The sequence below is a fragment of the Theileria equi genome, chromosome 1, assembly GCF_000342415.1.
Source record: "Theileria equi strain WA chromosome 1, complete sequence".
NCBI classification, from domain to species: domain Eukaryota; phylum Apicomplexa; class Aconoidasida; order Piroplasmida; family Theileriidae; genus Theileria; species Theileria equi.
Window position 1 is genome coordinate 3406346 of NC_021366.1, and position 16235 is coordinate 3422580.

The 16235-nt window shown below is 36.8% G+C and overlaps 9 protein-coding genes across 9 annotated transcripts, besides 1 other annotated feature; 6 read left to right on the plus strand and 3 right to left on the minus strand.

Moving 5' to 3' along the window:
* Positions 1–48: 48 nt before the first annotated feature.
* On the plus strand, positions 49–582 carry BEWA_033250 (hypothetical protein; the record flags this gene model as incomplete). The annotated part of the gene is made up of 4 exons (XM_004830081.1): positions 49–197; positions 242–395; positions 435–483; positions 518–582. The coding sequence occupies exons 2-4, from the start codon at positions 324–326 to the stop codon at positions 580–582; spliced, it is 186 nt and encodes a 61-aa protein (XP_004830138.1). The 5' UTR covers positions 49–197; positions 242–323.
* Positions 583–691: 109 nt separating this feature from the next.
* On the plus strand, positions 692–865 carry BEWA_033260 (hypothetical protein; the record flags this gene model as incomplete). Its single annotated transcript, XM_004830082.1, has 1 exon — positions 692–865. One exon carries the CDS (start codon positions 692–694, stop codon positions 863–865), a length of 174 nt encoding a protein of 57 aa, XP_004830139.1.
* A 110-nt stretch (positions 866–975) lies between these two features.
* BEWA_033270 (hypothetical protein) lies at positions 976–1398 on the plus strand (the record flags this gene model as incomplete). The annotated part of the gene is made up of 1 exon (XM_004830083.1): positions 976–1398. One exon carries the CDS (start codon positions 976–978, stop codon positions 1396–1398), a length of 423 nt encoding a protein of 140 aa, XP_004830140.1.
* On the minus strand, positions 1395–2801 carry BEWA_033280 (hypothetical protein; the record flags this gene model as incomplete). The annotated part of the gene is made up of 11 exons (XM_004830084.1): positions 2689–2801; positions 2563–2648; positions 2399–2524; positions 2216–2365; positions 2094–2182; positions 2004–2057; positions 1887–1967; positions 1776–1850; positions 1673–1743; positions 1508–1636; positions 1395–1473 (listed from the first exon to the last, which is right to left on the minus strand). The coding sequence occupies exons 1-11, from the start codon at positions 2787–2789 to the stop codon at positions 1395–1397; spliced, it is 1041 nt and encodes a 346-aa protein (XP_004830141.1). The 5' UTR covers positions 2790–2801.
* Positions 2802–2869: 68 nt separating this feature from the next.
* BEWA_033290 (protein kinase domain containing protein) lies at positions 2870–4580 on the plus strand (the record flags this gene model as incomplete). Its single annotated transcript, XM_004830085.1, has 6 exons — positions 2870–3860; positions 3897–4029; positions 4064–4179; positions 4215–4312; positions 4349–4409; positions 4446–4580. The coding sequence occupies exons 1-6, from the start codon at positions 2892–2894 to the stop codon at positions 4578–4580; spliced, it is 1512 nt and encodes a 503-aa protein (XP_004830142.1). The 5' UTR covers positions 2870–2891.
* BEWA_033300 (hypothetical protein) lies at positions 4476–6924 on the minus strand. The gene is made up of 5 exons (XM_004830086.1): positions 6178–6924; positions 5797–6101; positions 5461–5762; positions 4664–5426; positions 4476–4629 (listed from the first exon to the last, which is right to left on the minus strand). The coding sequence occupies exons 1-5, from the start codon at positions 6894–6896 to the stop codon at positions 4583–4585; spliced, it is 2136 nt and encodes a 711-aa protein (XP_004830143.1). The 5' UTR covers positions 6897–6924; the 3' UTR covers positions 4476–4582.
* Positions 6925–7152: 228 nt separating this feature from the next.
* On the minus strand, positions 7153–9285 carry BEWA_033310 (DEAD box ATP-dependent RNA helicase family member protein; the record flags this gene model as incomplete). The annotated part of the gene is made up of 9 exons (XM_004830087.1): positions 7153–7182; positions 7217–7369; positions 7403–7455; positions 7490–7809; positions 7847–7987; positions 8022–8134; positions 8167–8370; positions 8406–8834; positions 8872–9285. The coding sequence occupies 9 exons, from the start codon at positions 9283–9285 to the stop codon at positions 7153–7155; spliced, it is 1857 nt and encodes a 618-aa protein (XP_004830144.1).
* Positions 9286–9411: 126 nt separating this feature from the next.
* Positions 9412–12263, plus strand: BEWA_033320 (histidyl-tRNA synthetase, putative; the record flags this gene model as incomplete). The annotated part of the gene is made up of 2 exons (XM_004830088.1): positions 9412–12028; positions 12064–12263. The coding sequence occupies 2 exons, from the start codon at positions 9412–9414 to the stop codon at positions 12261–12263; spliced, it is 2817 nt and encodes a 938-aa protein (XP_004830145.1).
* Positions 12264–12492: 229 nt separating this feature from the next.
* Positions 12493–16067, plus strand: BEWA_033330 (hypothetical protein; the record flags this gene model as incomplete). Its single annotated transcript, XM_004830089.1, has 1 exon — positions 12493–16067. The coding sequence occupies one exon, from the start codon at positions 12493–12495 to the stop codon at positions 16036–16038; it is 3546 nt and encodes a 1181-aa protein (XP_004830146.1). The 3' UTR covers positions 16039–16067.
* Positions 16051–16075: a sequence feature (AT_rich).
* The last annotated feature ends 160 nt before the right edge of the window (positions 16076–16235 follow it).

A 16235-nucleotide genomic window follows, 5' to 3' on the forward strand; every position in this document is an offset into this window, starting at 1 on the left:
TAGTGTACCTTGCGTTCATGGGCAAGTTGGGGAAAGCTCAATCTCCCAGGTAGTTGGAATTCTCGTTCATTGGCACCTATCCATTAGGATGGACAACATTATCGCAAATATAGATGGGGACTTGGTAGAATTCATCTCATTACTGGACAAATTGGATGATTCCACACTCATTCCCTCCCCGACGACTGAAGGATACGGTATAGCGAAAGAATCCTACACTTGAAAAACATAGACTTTATAGAAATCAAATATCGGAAGTTTTATGGATCATTGGCTCTTATACTCTACTCACTCAAATTTGGTACATTTAGTCGTAAAATATCATGAATTTCCATACAGTACAGCTTAAATTGAATGGAGTTAATCCTCAAACTCATCTTATTGCCAACGAGATGGTTTGTTGTTTTTATAGACCAGTCTATATATCGCTGCAGGACCGAATCAAGAGGTATACTATAGAGACCGCCGATTTACAGAATAAAGGTTAGTTTATAACACACAGATGCATTTCTTGTAGCTAACAGACTCAAAATTGACAAGGAGGCTGTTGAGAGAATCGTTAAGTCCAACGTAGGAAAATAGCTAGCTACTTTGGGAGTCAAAGTTTTGTGTTTTAATTTGTGTTGATAAAATGATGTACACGTTTTTTGCTTTTACATGTTTTTTTCTCTTGCATGGTTTCGTGAACTCCATGGATCCAGAGGAGGAGCGCAGAGATGGACAGGAACAGCGAAGAAGAAATCTCCAGCTGGACTTTGGCTCCGAGCGAAAAAGACCAAAGATTGACTACAAAGATATCAAGATGAAATTTTCAGATTTGAAAAGAGCTGATGAACAAGAAGCGTCGGACAAGAAAGACCAGTAGCATACTACAGATTTTACATGTCTATGATAATAAATTTTTGCGTGTATAATATAGAAAACTTTATTACGAGTCGCACATGTCTAAAATTGGTGATGACCAGGTAGTAAATGATGATTTATGTGGTACATACTCTAGTAGCCCATTCACTTACAATTATGCTAACTCAGCCATATTTCCGTAGATTCTTTAGCAGCATAACAAACTGCTTAGATTTTACACTTGGTAGTGCTTTATCTACTACCCGCTCCAACCTACACATTTTAAAAGTTGGTAGCCACAAATTGAATGATTTATATCCAAAGACAATTTACAATCGCACTCATTTGTTACTTGAAAACTGTTCAATTCTACCTGGCATCGTAAAAGCACAGAGTATCGAAGACATTAGCTGTTCTCCCAGGGACGACCTGCGCAAAGAACAGTTTACTAGGATAATAGGAAAGATTGGTATAAAGAAGCGGGATGCAGGACCATATTGGAAGCGGTACAAAGAAAAGAGAATAAAGATAAGAAAGCGAAAACGTGTTATTTAATTTGGGCCGATAAGCCAAGCCATTATCATGAAACACTTTTCAGAAACTCGCTCGATCTCGTAATCAATGTCACTCCTGAGTGATTGTGTAATATTATATTGATTTTTACCTGAATATAAGGAGAAGATCGTCCATTATTGGGACCTTGTGTCTGTCTTTGCAGATTTCAAGACTGATAAACTGGTCATTGCCAGATGCTTTTGGGATGTAAATGCATGTATATTTGACACCGTTTGTACTGATAATTGGCATTAAACAGTTTTAGCGGAAATACCTTCCATCATTGTGAAGTAATATGCGAGATATGTTAGGTTTCATGTAGACAACACAGAGAGAAGATATCGCCTGCGAAAAATTGATATATTTTCGTTGCTAACCTGTAACAGTATCTTGCACTTATGTGTTAACTCGTAGGGAATCTGTTTTAGTTTTTCCAACGTGTTTAACATATGCTGGATATTTATTGTAGGTTGGATGTAATTTGATACCTTTTGCCTATTTTTGTCCAAATGTGAAGATTTAAGCCAAAGAGTGTAACATTGGTCATACATTGAATTGTTTTTGTCCGTCTACATTATTGATAATGGAGTTTAGATTCTACTTGCCTTGTTAAATATCCCGTTATATTCCATGAATTCGATTTCACTAAAAGCGTTTGTCTGAATGGGAGATTGAACCGCATTTCTACGACCTACATTTTTTCCTATAAAGGGGGAACAGTGCGCAAATCCAAGATTCATCAAGTTGTAGACGAATTCTCCCTCCAGGTTGTTATGTTCGGAGCCTACAAATCAAATTTATTGCTCAAGGAATATACCTAGGGCAAATTTATGACCATCATTTGAAATTTGTAGGCATTCTTCTTGCAGTTTTCCGACGAGAGATTTCCTTAATGAATTATTCAAAGATCTTTTCCATGAAGTTTCTATTATGTTTTTTTCAATATCGTCAGTAAGTTTTAACCCATCTGATGGATAGTGTTTACTGGTACAGGAGTTACCTTTGAGACCCTTGTTTTTTATATTAGAGTATGATTTAGAGGCAGATTCTATTGCATCTTGTAGTATTAAAGAGAGTTTTTCTGGTGAATCCCAGAGATCATCTAGATATTGGCCGATAAAGTCATCTGTTCCAGTTTGAGGTTAGACAAGACTACAAAATTACCATCACTTTTGCTGAATCTATGGGAAGATTCGGTACCTTCTTCGTGTGTGTGATTAAAAGCCAAGTGTTCGGTTCCAGTTCCAGATCTACGGGGATGCAATTTTGGGTTTGTGGACTTGACGTTACCTTACACATTTTTCCAAATTTATTCTATCATGATCATCAAAAGTACTTTTTACAAATTCAATAAAACGGTCTACATCTGATTGGGGCCATTCGACATACATGTTTTATTTTGTGAATAAATCACAGCGACTCTGAATACGCTCATCATCACCACATTCCGGCTGAAACGGAGGAATTCACAACATTTTCTTATTTAGAACTAAATGTCGCATAATAGTGATAATATTTCAATTTCTAGGGATAGAAATCATCCGAATCACGGATCTGATAAGGATCGCAGCCGCAGAAGGGTATCTTCACACAAACGTAGAAGCTATCACAGACACAAACCATCAAATTACCGGCATAAATATGATAGATATTCAAGAGATTACAGCATGAGTCGCTATTCCCGAGATCCTTCACGCAGAAGACTAGAAAGAAGAAGGAATCATTCCCATGATCGTCGTCCTCGTTATTCCTCAGACCACCGTATCAGCAGAGAGTACCGTCACCAAAGGCATAGGAGATATTCATCTTATAAATACAGAAGAGATCGTGATTATAGAAGAAATTCATCAGACAGGTACAGGAGGCATTCTCACAAGCCCAGAAAGCATTCACACGATTATCATCACAAAAACTACAAATCCCACTCAAAGAAAAGTTATGATCGAAGAGTTAGATCACCATACGATGAAATAATTCACTTCAAGTGGGAGAAGGATATGAAGGTTGGCGATTACCGCGTATTGAATAAGATCAGTGACGGTACCTTTGGAAGAGTACTAAACTGTGAGAAGGAGGGAGAAAAGTTTGCTTTGAAAGTAGTGAGAGATATAGAAAAGTATACAAGTTCGGCTAAAATTGAAGCGGATATTTTATTGGATATCAAGAATTCGGATGAACAGAATGAAAGCCACTGCGTTATTCTACGTGATAGTTTTATGTACAAAGATAGACACATGTGCCTCGCTTTTGAAAGTCTAGGGCCATCTTTGTACGATTTCCTAGAGAAAAATGATTTCAAGGGTTTTTTTATCGCAGATATCCAGCATATTGCATACCAAATGCTTAAGGGATTATCATTCCTTAGAAAGAAACAGCTCATACATACTGATATTAAGCCTGAAAATATTTTGCTTACCTGTGGAAAGGATGATTATATAGAGGTTCCGTTTCCGAGGTCTACAGTAAGTTTGCTAAATTGCAAATCATGATAACTTTAGACTGGTATGATGACCAAACGTCCAGCAACAGCTGATATAAAGATTATTGATTTTGGTAGTGCTATTTATGAGGATGAATATCATAGTTCAATTATTAATACAAGACAATATCGCTCCCCCGAAGTTATACTAGGTAATTTTATTGCTCAAATTTACACATGCAACAGATATTGGATGGACATATACTAGTGATTTGTGGTCGTTGGGATGCACTCTAATGGAGCTGTACACTGGACATTTACTTTTTAGAACACATAGCCACTTGGAGCATTTGGCAATGATCGTTTGTTTTAGCAGCTGCTTTAAACATTTTTTTAGGAAAAAATTCTTGGAAAAATCCCAGAGAGGATGTTAGATGCTGCAAGAAAGACAGATGGAAAACATTATGTCCACCAGGATCGCCCGGAACTCAATTGGTACGGTGGTAACACTAGATTTATGGTATTGCTTAGGCCGGATGGAGCAAAATCAAAGTCTTCCATTGAGAGGGTTAACGATTGTAGAAATGTATTGGTGAGTTTGATATATTTGTATTTAACAATAATTTAGGACCAAGTAAAGCCAGAACATCGTGTTTTTGCTGAATTCATAAAGTATATTTTGAACCCGGACTCATCTGCGAGACCTTCCCCAGAAGAGGCAATGGAACACGAATTTTTTGTCTTGAAATTGCCAGAAAATTAGTTTTAATATAGCTTTGACAATAGTCTTCTCGACTCGAAGCCATTCCCTCCTGTGGAATAATTTGTGAAATATTTTAAATTTACCTGTTAGCATGTAGTAATAGTTTGTTTTGTCATTTGGGAAGTTGAAAATAACTTGTGTATTCTGCAGATGGTGTATATAGTTGGCATATTCTTTCGGCGTAAAGTTTCTGACCGTTCTTAATTCGTTTGGCATAATCCCCAAATATTCTGGTTTGTAATTCCTCCTAGGGTTGCGTGTCCAGCTTGTTGCAAGCAGTTTGTATCCGTTTTTGAATTGGTCTCCATCAAATTTATAAAAGAGTCGTGGCATGGATAGGTGGTAGCTGGGGATCCAGCCTCCGAATTTTGTGCCTTCATACTTTATTGACAAATATTCAGAAACGGGAAAGCATTCGTTAAACTCATCCACAACAATCAATAATGGAAATTTCGTTTGATGTTTCAATTGATCAAATATTTCATAAACTGCTTGATTTGCAAATGTTTCGTTATTTACCCCAAACTCTGCGATATCTAATAACGTCTTTGGATTTTCTAGACGCTCCTTTAATATTGGAATTTTGAACTGTCTTCGATAACAATCCCATAACTTTAGTGTCTCTTTCGCACATTCTATTTCATCTGGTTGGGATTCCTCTTTTAATATTTCTAGTTCTTCCTTGATTATGTTTTCAATGACAGGGTCGAACGATCTTTTGCTATAATTTACATAATTTCCATCCAGTGATACTCTCCCGTAGAGCGATTGGATAACAGGAATTTCTGAGAGGTATGTTTTATTGCTCAATATTAAACGCTCCAAGAATGCCTTTGCGAATTCGAGCTATTAAATCTTTTAACTTCATAACTAAACAAACCTGTATGTATACACCTGCATTTGATCGCTTGATTGTACCAACTTCTTTTGCATATTTTGATGGTGATGGCTCAATTATAACCATCCACCCATTATTACGAGCCCAGAGAGATACATGATTCAATATATAGCTCTTTCCGCTACCTCTTTTCCCATCTAACAGTACGCCTCTTGACTTGATGGTATTTGTGCCGGAGGATGAATATTGCTTTAGCTGTGAAATTAGTTCCACGGATTGCTTCCTATTTACTATACCGAGTGGTTGCCCTTCTGGCAACAATACTATATCCTTTGTGGCATCACCTACAAGTGTTGAGTCCTAATATAAGAAAAATACCACAGAGTCCCTCGGGGAGTGTATTAAAGACATCGTTTGTATCCAATTGTACGATAGATCCTATGTTATATATGTTACAGTTGTTAAAATCAGTGTAAATTGAACTTTCATCCAGAAGAAATGAGTTCGGATTGAGTAGATGATCAGGGAGAACTCCTTGAGTTACGCCATACTTTCTGTACGACTCCTCAGTCAATTTATAGACAGTTTTAAGCAATACATTGGCAGATTCATAGCTCTCACCAAGTCCTGCTTTGCTTCTCAGTAAATGTGATCGTTTTCTACCAGCACCGGAACCAGGAATCCTAAACCTTGGTATAACAAAACTAGTAGCTTTGGCTACCATAAATATCTACAATATTTAAAATATATGTCAAGTACTGTGCTATTATTTTACCTAGGAATGTCTCGAGGACACCGAGGTCATTATCAGGTACGGTGTGTGTTCCATCGTGATAATGGATGATAGGATCAGAATAACACCCGGCTAGAGGTATAGAGCGATTGTTTGGTACGATTTTATCATTGGTTCCCAAAATGTGTAAGGAGGGAACTGCAATCGGTGAGCCAGTATTGAGTAGATTTTTTACTGGAAGACAATTAGGCATTGGCCCACTGAACAAGACACAGAATCTAGGTTTCCATCCATAGTTTTGGTTGAGTAGAGTCTGTTTTGCCACAACTGAGGCTATTATTGCGCCTTGGCTAAAGCCCATTATTCCATCAGCATTAGCCTTTTTACATTCTTCTATTACCATATTTAGCGATTCATCTAGTCCGATAACTTCAACATTTTTCAATCTTTGAGAGTATTTGCCACGGGTCTCAATGTAGTACCAAGTTCGCCCGTAATCATCGCTCCTTCCGTGTCTCTTATAATGGCGTTCTCTGAACTCATCCTCCATAACTCTGATTTCCTCATCTGTTTTGTTCTCATTAACTTGAACTATAAAGGCTGGATGCTCGGTCAGGAGGTGTGGCGCATCCAGATAGGTAATATTCAAATATTTTGAGAAAAGCTCGCCAAATTTTGCGGTCTGCGTTCTGAATGCTTCAGCATTTTGCATAAGACCATGCAAAAATACAACCTTCAATACCATTTGACAGACCTGTTGATTGATATTGAATGATCTGTAGGAGTCACTACTGTGTACCAGGCGCTGGAAAAATGACCGAAGTGCCTAGCAGCAACTCATGGTAACCTGACACAGATGAAGTATCTATAGCCTTCACAGGGTATGAAGATCCAGACAAGGTTCAACCGGAGGGAAGGTACTGGTATTTGAGAGAATAGAGTATTTGTAGCATGTATAGCTATTGTACAATACGTTAAACTATCGCCTTTTCCAATGAAACTTATTGGCGCATTCCAAGTTCGGAACGAATCTGTAGAATTAAATTCATGAATTGGCATGCAAACCTCCAAGAGCTTTCGTTTTCCAGATTTCATGGACTTGTACTTTTTTGATCGTTTCGCCGATGCTTCAGCTTCATTTTCATAATCACTAAGTTCTATATCCGCTTCCCTTGCGGCCTTTTCAAACCAGGAGTCAATTTTAGTTTCCTTGGAGAACTACAAACTGAGTTAATAATCATTAGTTCTAACCTTATGTTCTTCTTGTTCTATATCGTTTGCAAGTGTTAGCAACGTTTTATAGCCTACAGTAATATATACAAATGTTGGAGAACAAACGTTGGTAAAGTTTTGGGGGTACGCAATCCAACAGAGGTTCAACGTGATTGATATCCTTCTTTATATCCGCAAACAACTTCTTCCATGCATCCATATCGTTACATGAACATATACAAATTGAAACACCTGAATGCATTTTGTGGAGGTAACATACAAAGATACCGTGTGACTGCAAACGTGCTGTTCTTCCAGATCTGTGCACAAAAATAGAATTACTTTTTGGAACTTGGAAATGAACTACGGTATCAATATCTGGCAAGTCAATTCCTCTTGAGGCCACATCAGTACATATTAGTATAGCCCTCTTGTGTGTAGTAAATCTATAATTTGATTATTTGGAAGAACAGTAAAACTCACTTTTCTAGTCTTTTTAGTCTTTGCTTTTGTTTCAGTCTAGAATGAAGACTAGTAACATAGTCTACAATTGTGGGTTTATTCAGTGTTACGCAGTGGGATTTTGCGATTCTCAGTTCATGTTTGTCTTTCCAAAGTATTAGGCTGAGACATAATAGTGTGAATGAAAGATAAATACCTCAGAAGAGCCTCCAATCTATATACATAGCTTATAGTATTAACAAATATAAGACATCTGCTATTTTCAGTTTGCGATAGATGATCGACAAGGCATGCTATCAATTTCAGTTCCTGAGGCATAATTTTATATGAACAAAAATTACCTTATCATTCTCAAGGGTTTTTATCACCTTGAAAGTCAAATTTTCTGGCATTGAAGTTTTAATATCAGAGCTGTTTTTGTAAAGTGCTCCGGTGCTTATTAATTCATCGTAAGGAAGAGCAACCTGCTGGCGATCTGATACTACACAGGTCACGGGGTTTTTCATCTTCAATAACTTAAATAATGAGATCAAATTAGAATTCATCTGAAGTTGAGTTGTGAAAGTTTATCAAAACAAACTCTTAATATGGTAGCTGAACATATGAAGTTGCGCATTTTTGGTTTTTGAACATGAGAAACAATTTTTTGAAGTTCTCTGAATGAATTATCTTCAACAAATCTATCTGCTTCATCTAAAACCAGGAACTTAAGTTCAAATGGTTTTTTTTCCGTTTCTTCCTCAATGAATTCTGCTATCCTACCAGGTGTTGCAACCACAATTGCTGGGTTTTTCTTCAGTAGACGAGTTTGTTTTTGAACAGAAATACCACCAATGATTGGGACCACCCGTAAAATTGTATTCTCTACGATAGAAATGAAGATGTTTTTTACTTGAATAGCGAGCTCTCTGGTAGGGAGCAAGACCAGAGATTCTATAACATCCTCACTTCTATTGGAAAGCAGAGAAAGTACAATAGGTAGTACAAATGCCAACGTCTTCCCGGAACCCTACACAGGATTGAAAAATTATAGACATTTAACATACTGTTTCTGAGGATATCACAATGTCATTATTCTCCACCAGTGATGGTTTGAGAGTGAGTCTCTGGATGTCGGTTGGAGACACCATATCATTTTTGCACAGATTCCTCAATACAGCTATTGGAATTGGATGGTCTGGTTCAGCGAGTTGCACCCAATCCGAAGTATCCCTAAGAATTTCTTCATCAGTGGGCTCTGGTGTAGGTTTTAGGATAGATTCTTCCTTGTTAGATATCTTTCTCTTTTTACTTTTCTTTTCTTTGGTTCTAGGAGGCGATAAATCGGATTCTTCTAGTACCTCCAGTGAAAACAGACCCTCAGACATCAAGTCGAGTGGAATCTCCAACGATTTCCATTTCAACCCATTTCCAAGGATCTCTGATGGTTCATTTTGCGATTCAGGATCCTGAGAATCCATTATATTTGTTTTTTGTGATAATACTTCCCCATCCGATATTAGGAAGGCGGATGGACGGTAAGTCAATATTTTGTACTACCTTTTGGTAGAAAACTAGAATATTTATGATATTTTAACTTTAAAATTATGGCTACCATAACTCTTGATGCCACAAAAGTACTTTCTATTGATGATCTATTGCTGGTAGGTTTATCAAAATCTTTTATCGCAATTGAATCTGAACTTGCGAAAAAAATAGGTTTAGATTCTGATATAGCAAAATTAAATGTCCTGTCGTTACACCCAGGCTCAGATAAACCAGATTCACCGTCTGATAGAGATTCTATATTGGCTAGAATGATTTGTTGTTGTCTGTTACAACAAGCTCTTCGTTATAAACCACACCCAAACCCTGTTCTAATAGGAAGACTAGTAAGCACCTTGAACACCCGGGAAGTTTACCATTTTAGATCACATATATCAACACTTCATCATGAACTTTTTAAATCACAATCTCCAGGGGTGGTGAGATTCCTATCCACAGTTTTATCACAAGGTAAAGTGGCCTCTGATGAACCTAGTCTAGACTCAGTCGGAAAGGATTTGGGTATCTCTAGTGATGAATTAACTCTTCTAACCAAAGGACATACTGAAGTTTTGTCGACTATTTCTGTTCTAGGGAGCTCACTTAAATTGTTGTCAAACTTTTCGGACTGCAATTTGGGAATTGCATTTGAATCTTTGTCAGTTTCTACTGATTTTCTTTCCACACCTGGACTTAGAAATGTTCCACAAGCCCTTGAAACAGCTAGGAATCTTCTTTGGTTAACAGAAGATAGCAAGATAATCCCGAAAAAAAGTGATGATCAAATTACAAAATCTTTAATTTCAAGGTATCTTGTGGCAAATAGTGAGGTACGCAATACGTCGATATCCCTTTTGAAGGAAGTTTCTAGAATCTCTACTGCTCTCTACGGAGCATCAGTCTCCAATGATATACAAAAGGTATTAGACAATACATGGGAAATATCATTGCAAGTGTATTTAAATGGATTGCAGCATTCTTTGGATACTGTTGTATCCGTATACAAGGAACTCGTACCAATTATGATCTCTAAGTTAGAGTTAGCACATACGAGCGCTATAGCAAATCCAGAAATTTCTGAGGCTCTTGCCTCTTTCGATTTTAAAACTGTGATGAGTGGATATCTGGAATGGATGAAAAAGTTTGGAACTGAAGAAACGGGTTTTCCAAAAGTTGCATCAATTTCATCGCTGGAAAAACTATCAAAGGAATATAATGATTTGATAGTTTTATCCTCATCTATTTCCATAAACATATTAACCATAAAAGAGGTTTCTGATGCTGTTACTCACAAGGCAAAAGCGGATAGCTCCAAAAAAGCCGTTACCTCCACTCAAAAGAAGATCGTTTTAGGCCATGGAAATATTCTCTACAAGGATTTTATGGATAAGTTGTTCGGAGATGTATTTAGTGTTCAGAGAGGAAATATAATGGAAAAGATGTCCATTCTTCAGGGTCACCATCTTTTTAGTCACGCTCCTGAGTTTGAAAAAATTCTTTTACCACAGAATCAGAAAACCAGAAAGCCCAAGTTGCCAAAGGGAACATTAGATTTTTTGCCTAGTGATGTGTTGTTAAGGTCTATTGTCATAAATTCTATAAAGGATGTTTTTAGACAGCATGGAGCAGTTGAAACTGATACTCCTGTATTTGAGTTGAAAGAAACATTGGTTGGTAAATACGGGGAGGACCAAAAACTCATATTTGATCTTAAGGACCAAGGGGGTGAACAACTATCTTTGAGATATGATTTAACAGTACCATTTGCTAGATTTGTAGCGAGCAATAAAATTGAGAAAATTAAGAGGTTCCAAATAGGCAAGGTCTATAGAAGAGATGAGCCTCAACTTGCTAGAGGAAGATATAGGGAGTTTGTTCAGTGTGACTTAGATTTTGCTGGAGAGTACCCTAAAATGGTTGCTGATTCTGAGGTTATATTCATATTGGTTCGCGTTTTGAGGATGATAAAGAAGGATAAATTTGTGATCAAGATTAATCATAGAGGAATTTTAGATTGTATTCTGTCATTCTGTGGTGCAGAAACTAGCCTTCATAGGACAATTTGTAGTTCAATAGACAAACTTGATAAATTGCCCTGGGAAGATGTTCAAAATGAGATGGTTCACGAGAAAGGACTTCCTGAATATGTAGCGCTAAAAATAAAAGACTTCACAGAAGTGAATGGAACGTTTGAACATGTTATATCATTCTTGAAGGAAAAGAAAATAGACACAATGAGTGACTTGTTGGATGATATGGCGTTGTTATCATCATACCTGGATGCTTTTGGAGTAACTGGAAGTGAAGTTTGCTTTGACCTTAGTCTTGCGAGAGGTCTAGACTACTACACTGGTATAATTTTTGAGGCTGTACTTATCGGAGAAGCCGTGGGATCTGTTGGTGGTGGTGGAAGATATGATGGACTCATTGGCATGTTTTCTGGGAGATGCATTCCATCCATAGGTCTTTCTGTTGGTATAGAGCGTATAATGAGGACATTATCATATGGATGTAGCGATAATTTGACCGATGTGTACGTTTGTACAGTGGGAGACTCCAAGATGTTGTTGGAGCGCATGAAGATCTGCGCCCTTCTCTGGGAACATGGTATAAAGGCAGAGTATTTGTACAATGCAAGTGCTGGTTTGCGCAAACAAATCGATGCGGCCCTAGACAAACGTAAGTTTTGTACCTAGACATTGACACTACCGTAGGTGTATCGGTCGCTATTATTCTCGGTGAAAGTGAGCTTGAAGCAGGCGTTGTTAAGTTGAAAATATTAAATTATGATACGGAAGAGAAGCAGAACGAGATAACTGTTCCGAGGAAGGACCTGGTTGATGAAATCAAGTCTATTTTGCTAAATCGTACAAAATACGGAAAAATCTTGGACGCTTTATTTATAAAATCTTGAATTTAATTACATCTTGTTACATTACATACATTTTCATTACATTCAAGATTTAACTCTCTACTCGGGTAATTGCACTAGCGTGCAAGGTTTTTGTTGTGGACATTGTACACATTTTTGATTTCAGCAGGGATTAGACAAGTACGAGACCCTTTAATTATGTGAGCGTTCAATTATTTATTATCATGGGCGAACAAAACGGTTAGATCGTTTTTATGGAACCGGGATGAAGATGGTTTCGCCTAGAAAGATACTCTTACTACTCACACTCTACTCCATAATAGCCATAAAATCTTCGCAAGGAATATGTTCATGGATAAAAACTCCATTCGTGTGGATTGGTTACATTGGTTCATCCCCGGTTTATCTCGGCAAAAAATGTACGGGACACAGTAACGCAGCTACAAATGATGATATACAAAAAGAGAAATACATATTCCTTGATGTATTTAGTAATAAGCATCACCCTTCTATCATCGAAACTTTACTTGAAGATGATCCTTCTGACAATAGAACCCAAATAAAACAGTATAAGGTCGATCCAACTATTTCAAATAATTCTAAGAAGTATTTGACCATTGGTTGTGTTAAGTTTTGGTGGAAGAACCTGCAGTGTTCTGGTTTTAACTATCACGAGCGTATCGTAACAACGTACACAGATGCTAATAAAAAGTTTTGTATTAGGATTGAATCATTCGACTCTAAAGGTGCTTGTGTTAAAAGAAGGATTTATAGACAGCGTCTCGGTGCATGGTGGTTTGAAAAAATCTCAGATTTTTCGCTTTCACGTCTTGGTATGTTAACTACGCAGGGCATGAATATATTTTCATCCACTCCTAAAGAGAGCCTAGATTTGATTGAAGACAAGGTACCAAGTTTCATGAGATCCACTGCGTTTAATGGTGGTATTTTTTACTACAATGATCCAAAGGGACAAAATGCTGATAAAATTGATGGAATTGTTTTTAGGAACACTCCTGAAACGGTCAAGGACAAAGTCAAAGAAGTTTATGTTTGGCATTTTTTTAGCCCCGGAAAAGGAGGAAAAAACGAAAAAGCTAAAAAAAATACATCCTTGGTTGTAATATATGAGTACGTTGACAATAAAGAATATTATACTTACTACAAGTGTATATCAAACGAACAGCACCAGTATAACATTGTGGACTCTTTATCATCATCTTCTTCTATGATAAAATTATCTAGAGATCAAAATACTACCCATAATAGGAAGCGAAACCTCATTTTCTGGGATTACGATATTAAGAAAAACTTTCCCAGTGAAATAGATAACATGACCATTTATGCTTATCAAGAATCTAACCACTTCACTATACGACCATCGGATCTAAACACTACCACTATTATTCGTTCTATCAAGGTTACAGATTTAGGATCATTTGAATTTTCTTGTAATACCGAATTGTTGACATTTTTAACTTTTCATAGACAACGAAATAAAAAAATGGAATTTGGTATGATATCTTTAAATCATAATAATATTTCAATAACATCTATACCACTTAAGACAAAGGCAAATGAAGTAAGAAAGGCTTACACATACGAACTTCACACTTTCGCATTAGTATCATCAATGACACTAGCACATTATTTGAATCGGTCTGCTTTGGGTGTAGATATAGTTGGGGATAAATACACGATTACTATAGACAATGAATGTGAAGATCTCATCGTGGCTAAGTTGGATGATAATACAACATTTTATGGTGATAATTTTATTTCTTACAAGACTTTAGATAAAGTAATTTGGGAAGGCGTATCAGCGGAGATAAACACAAATATATGCTCTCAATTGTTACATTGCGATGTTAATGGATCAGAATCTTTAATATTATTACAATCACAAAAGGAGCTTATCGTATACAAGAAAGATAACGGTAAATTGGTAGAGCAAGCTCATGAGGATAGGGTTAAGATTTTGAATGAGGCAAAACTTTCTAACTTGTTGGACAAAAATGAAGACCATAATTGGCATAATATAGTGTTAAATTTAGATGACTACGCAATTCCTGACGGAGTGGATACACTAATTCCATCATCTGATTGTATAACTTATACAACATCTTATGGAAAAAGGATTAGCAAAGTTGAGTGGAAAAATTCAGTTATAGAGATCTCTGAAGGGTGGGCTCAAGTCTCTAGAATAACACATGGAATTTACAGCTTCCTCTTGGTTGATCTTGTGAAAGACGTAGATGTTGTTAGGCAGTTTTATGAAGTTCGCAGTGATGACAAGCTATATCTTATTTCTGATACAAAATTTTCAACTAAAGATTTTCTTATAGATGCCATTAAAGACAAGATAGAGAAATCAATTATGGAGTTGATTCCTGTTACTCTTGGAGTTAATGTTAATTTTAATGATCCTAGATCGCGTGTTCTCTCCCACTCTATGGGCAATCAGAAAATTATGTACTCTGACCCAGAAAGTAAGATGTCAGTTGGCTACCTTAAAGTTCAAGATAAGGAATTTAGCTTGGAATCAAGACATAGATGGAGACAGGTTTTTAAATACGGTAGAGCTGACGGAACTGCGCCACAAATTTATCGCATATTTACATTGACGGATGATGGTGTTAGGGAGGATCATTACGCAGATAACAAGCTAACGACCACAAACATTCCTTTTAATAATTCTGATGAATCATTGAAAGATACAGTTCCATTACTGGTTGATAGCATAACACTATCAGGAGCAAGCAGAACCGAGTCTAAACTCGGTGGCAAACTGATAGTAACATATAAACAAAAGGATAAGGTGTTAAATCCTATAGTATTTGGAAAGCATGAGATTAAGTTATTGAGTAATCCTACAAGTGTAACAGTGACTACGTCATACAATGAAGAAGAGTTGCGATCTATAACCATAGAAATCGCAATAGGAAAAGAAAAAGAGACGTTAAATTTTACACAGGAATCTATTAATTCTGAAATTTACAAATTGACAAAGGGAAAAGACAATATTTATAAGGATTTGAATATTGGTTCATTGACCTTAGACAAAGAGGTCCACATCTCTGATACCATTGACTTCAGTAAACAAGAATATCCAAGTGACTTAAGGTATTTGACTTTAGGGAAGGAACTTGTTTATTTCACCGGTATCACTAGGGGTACCAAAACGACTGTGAAGTTTGGCGACGAAACTTGCACAATAGATTCTAAGGGGATCAGGTATCATATATGGGTAGAATTTCCATATGATGATGTAAAGATTGCAAAGCTTTTCTTGACATATGAAAAAGGGAACAACTTGATAGAAGAATTCCGTTGCCTGGAAGCCGAGGATAAATCCATGGAGCTTAAAAGGCCAAATAGCAGCTTCAATTGGGGGATTCTGACAAATATTGAGGCTACTATAGTTAATCGCAATTTTTTAGGAATGGCTGTTCACAAGGAAGACATGTTTCCCATTGATCTATCACTACCACTGAAACAAGGGGAAACGAGGGTATTAAGCTTGAAACTGGATGACAATACAGACGTATACACAGTTCCAGCACACAGAAACTACGTTATAAACGATGTAAAATATAAAAATGCAGTTATTAAGGGTACTGAAAAGCAGCTCGTAAAATATGTGTACCACTCGAAGGCAAATAATCAGGACATCATTCTAATTGTGACCAGAACAATATCTAGGCTGTTTATAAACGCTTACTTATTCGGATTAAACGGTCATTTCGAACTGGTAGACATTAACAAAATAAACAATGCCCATTCCGCGCTAAAAAGATTCAAGACCAAGAAATCCTAGCGCATATCGCACTAATTTATAAAATTTATAAATTATAGGTTAGATAAAACCAGTAATTCTGATTATACTGGAAATTCTGTACACATTTCCCGACAATGCCGGTTTTGGTGGACGCGGTGCTGTGTGCTGGTGGTGTATGCCAGCATTACTGCATTTCCATTATAATGGATTCACATTTCTATCTTCCACCAGCTAAA